This window comes from Adiantum capillus-veneris, chromosome 15 (assembly GCF_014529385.1).
Source record: "Adiantum capillus-veneris isolate H3 chromosome 15, ASM1452938v2, whole genome shotgun sequence".
Classification (NCBI taxonomy): domain Eukaryota; kingdom Viridiplantae; phylum Streptophyta; class Polypodiopsida; order Polypodiales; family Pteridaceae; genus Adiantum; species Adiantum capillus-veneris.
In genome coordinates, this window is record NC_140945.1 from 91,469,425 (window position 1) to 91,479,134 (window position 9,710).

At 39.5% G+C, this 9,710-nt stretch overlaps 1 protein-coding gene across 2 annotated transcripts; it reads left to right on the forward strand.

Annotated features, from left to right (window-relative positions):
• The first annotated feature begins 7,779 nt into the window (after positions 1-7,779).
• LOC147441052 (uncharacterized) lies at positions 7,780-9,326 on the forward strand. Of its 2 annotated transcripts, none has more exons than XM_086483637.1 (3): positions 7,780-7,916; positions 8,190-8,482; positions 8,644-9,326. In XM_086483637.1, the coding sequence occupies exons 2-3, from the start codon at positions 8,190-8,192 to the stop codon at positions 9,134-9,136; spliced, it is 786 nt and encodes a 261-aa protein (XP_086339763.1). In that variant the 5' UTR covers positions 7,780-7,916; the 3' UTR covers positions 9,137-9,326. The 2 variants fall into 2 exon arrangements, with proteins under 2 accessions (XP_086339763.1, XP_086339764.1); XM_086483638.1 differs by having other exon boundaries at positions 7,814-7,916; positions 8,161-8,482.
• Positions 9,327-9,710: the final 384 nt, after the last annotated feature.

Below are 9,710 nucleotides of genomic sequence, written 5' to 3' on the forward strand. Positions count from 1 at the left end.
CTTGACTAATACGCAGCTACGTTCAATCGTCTAGTGGAGAAAATTTTTAGACCTTACCGCCAATTCATTGGAGTGTTCTTTGATGATATCATCATCTACTCCAAGTCTTTGGAGGAACATAAGCAACATCTCCAAGTGATTTTTCAAGCATTGAGGGAGAATAAGCTTTTTTTCAATCAAAAGAAAAGTGAATTTTTCCTTCAAGAGATTCAATACCTAGGTCATATTATCTCTCAAGATGGTATCCGTATGGATCCATCAAAGTTAGAGGTAATAAAAGCATGGTCTAATCCAAGGAATCTACATGAGCTACAAAGCTTTATTGGTATGTGCGCATACTATAGACGCTTCATAGAAAAATTTATGTCAAATAGCATGACCACTACATGACTCAACTAAGAAGAACATTAAGTATGTATGGACTGCTAGGAAGAAAAATGCTTTTGACAAGCTCAAGGAGAAGCTTACCTCTCAACCAGCCCTCATGCTTCCGGATGGGTTCTGGGTCTCTCAAAACCATTTGAGGTCCAATGTGATGCTTGTGGTGATTGCCTTGGAGCAGTTTTGCTTCAAGAAGGACATGTGATAGCATATGAGAGCCAAAGGCTCAATACGGATGAACGAGTCTTGGGCATTTATGAAAAAGAGCGTTTAGATGTTCTACATGCCCTAGACACATGGAAGCACTACTTATTAGGGACTCCATTCATTCTACAAAACCACCAAAGTTTCAAGTATTTCATGACGCAAACCAAGCTTTCCGACAAACAAATGAGGTGGGAAAATTTTCTTTCGCAATTTAATTTTCATATTTCTCACATTGCTGGTAAGCACAATCAAGTGGCTGATGCACTTTCACGACGACCAAAAGTTAATGTGTGTCTATAGCTACTCACAATGATGTATCCTCTATGATAGATGAGTATGCTAATGATCGTGACTTTAGAGACATAATGTCAGCCCTTGCTTTGGGGAAGAAAGAGGAACCACTCACCTTGCAAGATGGTTATCTTCTCCATGGAAATAGGCTATGTATTATCCATTCCCGTCGTGAGAAAGTTATGTATGAATCCCATGCTCCTCCCTATGCGGAGCATAGAGTTATTCAACTTACTCTTTGAGGAGTAGAGACGTATTTCTATTGGCCTACCATGAAAGTGGACATACAAGAGTATGTTTCAAAATGTGTAGTATGCCAAAAGACCGAGTATGATAGAGGGAAGCAACCTAGATTACTCCAGCCATTGCCTATCCCAAATTCACCATGGGAGAGTATATCCATGGATTTCATCTTTGGATTATCCAAGTCTATCCATGGGAATACGGGAATATGGACAATAGTCGACAGGTTTAGCAAGCAAGCACACTTTATTCCTCTCAAAAACACTAATAAGGCACACCAAATGGCAACTCTCTTCACATCTCAGATTTTCAAACACCAACATCCATCCTGTCAGATAGAGATCCTAGAATGACCAGTAATTTTTGAAAAGGTCTCTTTGAAAATCTAGGAACAAGATTGAATTTTTGTTCGGCCTATCACCCACAAACGGATGGCCAAAGTGAGATAGCCAATCTTATGATACTCGATCTACTCAAGACTTATGTTACTGAAGTAGATCAGTGCTCACAATGGGGAAAGTACTTACCTCTTGTAAAGTATGCCTACAATAATAATGTACACACTTCTACAGGAAAAGCACCTATTGATATCATCAGTGAGGGAAGATCTAAAAGTCCCTTGCTACTCAAAGTGCATGGGAAGATCTTCGCTCCCGGGATGAGTATAGCCGTGACCTACAAGAATCTTTTCAAAAGATTAAGGAGGCTATATCCATCTCTCAACAAAGGCAAAAAGCTGTTGGTGCTGACAAGCACAGAAGGGCCTTAACGTTCAAAGAAAATTATTGGGTCTTGCTTAAGTTTCCTAAGGCTCGATTGAGGCAAACCACGGGCAAAAATCCTATGGGCCATCAAAAGTATTATGCTAAACTAGCAAAAAGATACTATGGTCCTTTCCGGATCTTAAAGCCTATCAATGAGACGGCTTATCAACTCAAGTTTCCTAACCATTGGCTCATACACAATGCTTTTCATGTGAGCCTACTCAAGCCCTACAAAGAAGAGCCACCAAGTGAACCATTTATTGAAGACCCTCCCGAAGTTGAACACCAAGAAGAGGTGCTATAACCCGAAGCTATCCTTCGGAATGAAGACAAGGTACTACGACATGGTAAGATTATCCGATGGTATTTTATTAAGTTCAAAAATTATCCTTTTGAAGATGCTAGATGGATGTAAGGAATATAGCTTAAGGATAGTATGAACCTTGTCAATGCTTACAATGCTACATTAGAGTAAGAAAATGTACAAATTTCTTTTAAATGACCCATGTCTTTGTCTTATAAGACTAGTTCTTTTTCTAATTATGCATATATTTAAATATTATGCATGCTTAGAATCATGTTTGTGATGACGACGTCTCTCAAACACCAAGTAGAACTTGTCACTCTACTTTGGGAGAATCAAATGGACTAAAGAGCAGACATGCTTGCGGCAGCTATGTCTCCCAAGCACCAAATGGATTAGTTGTCCATCTTGGAAAGATGACATAGGGTAAAAAGGGATCCCCTACCCGCTAAGTAAGATTGACTAATGACTAAGGCTTTATCTCTTCTACCTCATAGTCGAGGACTACTATGATTTCAAGAGAGAGGTAATGTCATAAAATCTAATATCTAACCAACCCAAATGATTTTCTCATATTAAACTGATCACTTAATATGGGAGAATAAACGAGACCAAGGGTTAAGATATAGACATGTACTTATAGATCTATCTCAACACGGGGCCACTAGTAATGGGGCCCAAATGAGAGATAGTCTATCAAAGAGCAAGGCTAACCAATGGAGAATAAAACCTTAGGGTTAGCTTCATTGAAGACCTCCAATAATGAGTGTAAAATTCCTTTGACCTTAGGTAAGCTAGGGTTGAGCTTGAGGTGGGAACCTGGCCCAGGCTTAAGGTGCTTGAGGTGCTTGTCGTGCTTGATGACTAAGGTTCTTGAGGTGCCCAATGACTGAGATGCTTGAGGTGCTTGTCATGCTTGTGATTCTAGGGCTGTACTACTTGAGGTTAGAACCCATCCCAAGCTTGAGGGGCTTAAGAGCCAAGCTTGTGGTGAGAACTAGACCCAAGGTTGAGTGGCTTGAGGTGTGAAAAATTCAATGCCAATCCCTACAATGAGGGGGTGACCCCTACATGAGGGCGTTGAGAGAGAACACACACACACTCACACAAGGCATGCCTAGTACAAAGAAAGAAAAAGGGACACTTGTCAAGTTCCTCCTCATATTGCCCTCATGGTGTGCCTGAAGCCTATTGGTTGGCCACCCAAGGGGTCCAATGATAATTTAGAAGATTTTATTAATTGTTCAAGTCCTCTCTCTCAAAGGGGAAAGGGGGACACTTGTCCCAAGGCTACCTTTGTTTCTTGGTATGACTCTTGCTTATGATTGGCTAGGCCTAGAGGGGCCCAATGAGCTTCAAGCATGAGCTACAAGGGGGGGTCGACCAAAGCTAGTAGGGGGCTTGCTTAGGGGGTATACTCTCGCACACACACTCACACACACTCTCATTGTGCATTTGTGCAAAGTGCAAGAGCTCCCTCTCCTTCTCCAAGCAAGTAGAGGTTGAGAGCCTACACCAACACTCTTGGCTATGGAATGCAAATCCAACCAAGAGCCATGCTTCAATGCTTAAGCTTACCATCTTCATTACTATACTATTATGTATGCTAGCAAGAAGAGTGACGATAAGTGAGGAGCTAATTCTTTCTCCTATAAAATGTTTCTTCTTCCTCTTCCCTACCCTCATTCCCTACTAGCTCTCTCCACCTTTGAAGATGTTTGAGGTCTTGGGATTGAGGCTTGGAGATAGTTAATGCTTTCCTCAAAGTTTATGCTATGCTCGTGATGCATGAAGCTTTCCATCTTCATTGCATCACCTAGGTCACAAGGAACACAAAGATTGTATTGTAACAAGTCTCTCTTGATGGGAGAAATCATAATACAAATGTCTATTGGAGGGGGACCGTCTCCACATAAATCTGGTCCTCAAGTATTGTCATGTTCTCTAAATTCTCTCTCTTGCAAAAGTATTGTTCATGCCAAGTTAACTAATTTCTATATTTATGTTGCTACCTTCAATTATGTTCACCCGCTATGCTCACAAAGTAATTTCTCAAAAGTATTCTCGTTAATTTCCTCTACTCTCAAGTTAATAGGCCAATTCCCTTACAATTGTTAAGCTCTCATTTCTTGCCTCTTAATGTCTAGTTGCTTCCTTGAGTTGTGTGTATTTTGACATCTATTATCCTTGCTTAATAAAACTTTCGTACAATCTTATTGATAAATTTCTTCTTATCAAATTTGTAGACACCTAAAAATTTGATGAAATGGCAGTCAATACTTCAAGCACGAGGAGTGGCAACTTATTGCATGAAGAATGCCCTTGTTATACCATTAATATTGTTTATTGCGGTAAAAGGAAGGCTCGTAGAAAAACTCTTACAGTGAAATGGAAATTTGCTACTATATGGAATAGCACCCAAAAGCTGACTGTATCAGAAAAAACGCATTAATTTTTTATGATAATCCATATAGAGTGATGTGGAATCCTCAAGGAACTTATCTTATATTTCCAAAGATTTGGAGACAGACACCTGAGCAGCTTCAAAGCTTTACAAAAGGCAATAATTCCATGGTTAGTAGGATGACTTTGTACAAGAAACAAGAGGAGCTATATTTCCAATATAATCATGAAAAAGTAGAGGATCCTGCGATAATGTATGTCATGAATTTCAACTTGTGAAGAAGATGGTGTTGAGAGTTACATGTTAAGGATGGTTGGCAAAGATATCAATTGTGTATAAAACTAGGTATCAATTAAAACTTTTCTTTGTAAATTGTGAACAAGATGGAATAAAAATCTTACATTTATTTTTCCTTCAACTATATATCACTTTATTTTTTTTACATGAAGTGTACCCTATTGTAAGGGAACTTTTGTATCAATCTAATGTGTTTCACATGGAGTGCACCTTATCATCAAAGGGGATTCTTTATTGACGGAGTGCATTCTTCTTATGCTCTTTTTTCTTGTTATTATAAATGGAGGGTGATATATTTCTTAAATTTAGGACTCATTCTAATGTATTTCGACATGGAGTGCACCCTCTTGTAAGGGAACTTCTTTATTAATGAAGTGCATCCCACTCTAACGAGACTTCTTATGCTGGGTATTTCTAGTTACTGGGTGGTATAGATTATTTTTTACTTTGTATAAGTTTTAAATAGAAGTCCTTTTTATTAATACTCATTCAAGAAAAAAATAGTCATTAAAGAACGTTGTTGCCAACATCATATTGGTATGGAGACTTATACAAGCATATGGCGTGTTGTTGTGATATTGGTATATAGGGGAGTCACATGCGTACATGCACAGACAAACAATTTCTTCTCTGAATCATTACAATGTTGAATAATGTGCAACTATAACTCATTCATTTAAAACATAATGTCAAAATCACAAGAGTGCTTTATTTAGAACTCTTTATTCTATCGCAACTCTTTAGCATAAAATCCGCTATTGACATTAGTTCAATTCCTCTCTCTTAAGAGTTGTGTTCTACAAACATGTTTAATGATAAGAACAATGTTAAAAACACAAGAGCGTTGCATTTTTTATAGTTGTAAATAGATTTATTTATTTTTTGGAACAACTGCTTTTTTTCTCATTAATACACATAGAATAGCAAAGAATATAGCTAGTTGGAAGTCTACATCGACACAAAGTAATGTGAAATTGGTCAAAGATTTTAGAATGGCCCAGTGGTGGATTTGAAAAATCCTTTGTTATAAAATGAATAAAATTAGGATGAGCTAGCATAGGTGTAGCTGAATACCTACATGTATTATCCTCGTGAACCTGTTCATAAGAATACATCTATGTGCACAAGGTCGTGTCTCACATGGTGTTTTAGAATGTAATAAATGGGATCTTAACACTTCTTGATGTATCTCAACAAATGTTTAAAATAGCAAAATGAAAGATATTTGATAGCGATATCTTAAATAAAATTCAATTCTTCTTTGTTGATGGTAAGACTGGCTAATTATATGCAAGTGGGGTCCAAAGAACATGGAAAATTGGTTTTTACAAGACTGATCTATTCCTTTGAAGGAAGAGTTCAGGTAGTCATGCCATCCTCATCAACACTCAAATCATTAGGTACTTCTTCTTACATAATGTATGGCAGACAAGGAACCGTCGTGTGTTTGAAGGAGGTCTTGAGGTGGCAAGGTTCGCAGAAATTATGCAAGAAAGCAAAGTGTTAATTTGGACGCTTGGGCGCAAGCAACACTCGGAGGATTGGTCTAGGACTATTTGTCCCTTGTTGTCAGCAGAGGATATGCCTAGGATGGGGAAAAATCTTGGCTATCGATAACTAAAAGATCTCAGAAGAACATGATAATGGACCTTATGTATCAAGGATAAGGGGGCGAATGGGTTGGCCTGATAGCCGATATAATTATGGTCCCTGGATAATGTCATGGCTCAACACGAGCATGACAAGACCTTGTAATTATTTGGGTTGATTAATATAATTCACTCACAATTGTGAGTTTTGCTTTTTTTTTTTTTTTGAAGACTGGCTATTAAAAAATAAGTGATCATTAAGTTTGGGAACGGGGTTTTTTCCACTTTCCCTAATATTGTCTTTAAAATTAGTTGGCATTTTTCCCAATGCCATTTGAAATATTGAATTTATATTTTGGCTTTCTAAAACTGTCCACAAAACACCATCTAAGAGAACTTCACAAGAAGTGTCTAAGGACACTACTTTTTGTACCACCAACCCATGTTTCCATTTGTTTGCAATTCTCTAATGTATCTATTGAAAACAAAATCAATTAATTAAACAATTCATCCTTTCTCTCTCTAGACTCTCTCTCTTGCTCACACACATGTCACGTGGTGGTTCTCGCTGCCTTCTGCCCTCATTATCTCACCCTTACCTCCTCCTGCCATTCCCCCCAACACATCATCTTCCCCCTTCTTCCATCATCTCCCCCCTCCCCCCCTTTGTTTGGCATACACCACCAAGAACAACACCTTTCTCCAATAACTAATGAATAACAACCTCCTTGTGAATTCTCTCACCAATTATGTTAGCTTCTTTCTTAAGGCCACAAACCTTCAAGAAGAAAGCATAGATGATTGCATCTGAAGAAAGGCAACCCCTTGCATCTGTATAGACCTAGAAAAGAGAGAGAGAGAGAGAGAGAGAGAGAGAGAGAGAGGCTACTCACTCCAACATGTAGGCCATGACAAGCGACATGCCATAGGCTTTGCGGGGTGAATGCTTCAGGACCTACGAGATCCATGTCTCTTCGCATGCTTTAAGTATTATCTCGTCTCTTTGGGACCTGCTAATTCCGTCTCACTGCGCATGCATAAACATTCGTAAACCTGCCACCGGAATCTTAGCAGATTTAACTCAAAAACTCGATTCAAAAAACTGGCACCCCTAAGTTGTTCAACATACACAAGTTGGAGGTCTACTCTTGCCCTTTTTTGTTATGGCCCAAAATTGTTTTTTTTTTTTTTTTTTTGGGGGGGGGGGGGGGGGGGGGGGGGGGTTGTTTGAAAGCGTGCAAAATACACGACCAAATTGGAAGATATAAGTCGTTCAGACTTCGGGCTTCCATTAAAATAGAAGGCTTATGTTATGTACTTCACAAGATACGTCCAAGGACAGCACTTTACATGCATGCCTTCTGAGTCTCTCAGAACTTGAGAAGCCTCGTCGACCTCTCTCTTTCCTTTCCTTTGGTGGCCAAGCGTGAGTCCAGGTAAGTGCGTATGTGCGTGCGATAGCGCCTGCATGCTCTCTCTCTCTCTCTCTCTCTCTCTCTCTCTCACACACACACACACACACACACACGCGCGCGCGCGAGAGAGAGAGAGAGAGAGAGAGAGAGAGAGAGAGAGAGGCACAGGTCGACTCTCTCTCCGAGCTTCTTTGAGACAGAGAGAGAGAGAGAGAGAGAGAGAGAGAGAGAGAGAGAGAAGATGATGCTTCTATGTTGTAAACAGGTTATGTTGCTAAATCCTCTATATTGCAGATGAGTATTGTTCCTCCAAGCACTCAACCTAGCACCCGCGCCCCTTCTCGAAGCATGTTGCAGATATGGAAACCTTTAAATTGGTGGATCCATCTACACATCCTCCTTTGCTTGATAACCCCTTTGATTGGTATTAGGTTGTGGCTTCAAACTCATCCTCGTAATTCAGTGATCGATCCGGCCATCAGCAATCAGAATGTCGATATCAACAGTTTGGTCCCTCATCAAGATGTCCTCTCCAAGTCCCCCCTACGAGAACTCATTAGATCAGAGGTCTCCTTGGAATATCTAAGGTAAAGTGAGATTTTGCATTTTCTGCAGCATTGTAGCACAATTTCATATGATAACTCAATGCACAAATTCTGTAAGAGGTGTGTTTCTATGTTCGGTTTTTATGTTTGTGGGGACCTATCGCTAGACTGTCCTATTCCTCACATTATGTTTTTCTTTGCAGTGAGATTGAACAAGCCATCATCTCCGAAATTGGGACGAAATCGGCTCTTGACGTCAAGCTTTTTGCAATTCCAGAGACCGTGTATACAAAGAATGATAACAAACTTCTCTATGACTATGTGCACAATCAACTTAGGTCCGCCAGAGACGTCCTTAGCAAAAAGCAGGGAGCATTCGTGCTAAAACTTATAGAAAGTGGTGTAGCACAAGGAAGCATGATGAAAAAGGAGCATGGGGACATGGGAAGCTTAAAGAACTCCATTGTGGTAGCCTTCATGAAGGAAGAAGAAGACAACTTGCATTTTGCTATGGTGGCCGTGAGCGTTGAGCCGAGATTGGGATGGCGTTTGATCACTAAGAAGCAGAGAAACGAATGGAACGATGTGCTTAGCCGTGTTGCAAACACACGGTTAAACGAAGAGCTAAAGAACCTTTTTGCTTATCCAACAAAAAGGGTGAGTGGAGTGGAGCAGCCTTCAGCTTTGAGCAATTAAGCAGGTGAGAGCTTTAGTTTTGGCACCCAAAGCTTATGAATTAGAATTAGTAGGGGGGTCAATTTTTGGTACATATATTTAGACAAATTGCAAAGGTAGCAATACCTGTGGTGGTCAGCTTTTGTTGGAGATTTAATGGTCCTTGTAAGGTTTTGATTGTAATTAAGTTAATGAATGAGAGTGTTTGATATTTTTTTAATCAATGAGTCCCCTGCCCCCAATCGTACCTAGCTAGGTATGCGGTGCATCCCTCATAGAAGCTCATGATGTTGAGGTAAGTCACAATGTGCGAATTATTGTGAGAATTTGTCCAAAACTTCTTGTGTTATAGCTAGAAGAATGGAACCAGAGCATCATCAGATTATTCTTACCTTCTATGAGTGAGAAATTAGAATTAAATCAAGAGCAAATATCGACTAGAAAGCCATTGATTTACCTAAATTTTAGCTATAATTAAAAAATGCATGAATAGCCATCGTAAAATCTTGGCCGAGTATAATTTGGTGGGTGCATAAAGACCCCTCGTTGATTCTCTGTGATTTCCAACACAAGAAAACAAAGAACTCTATGCATT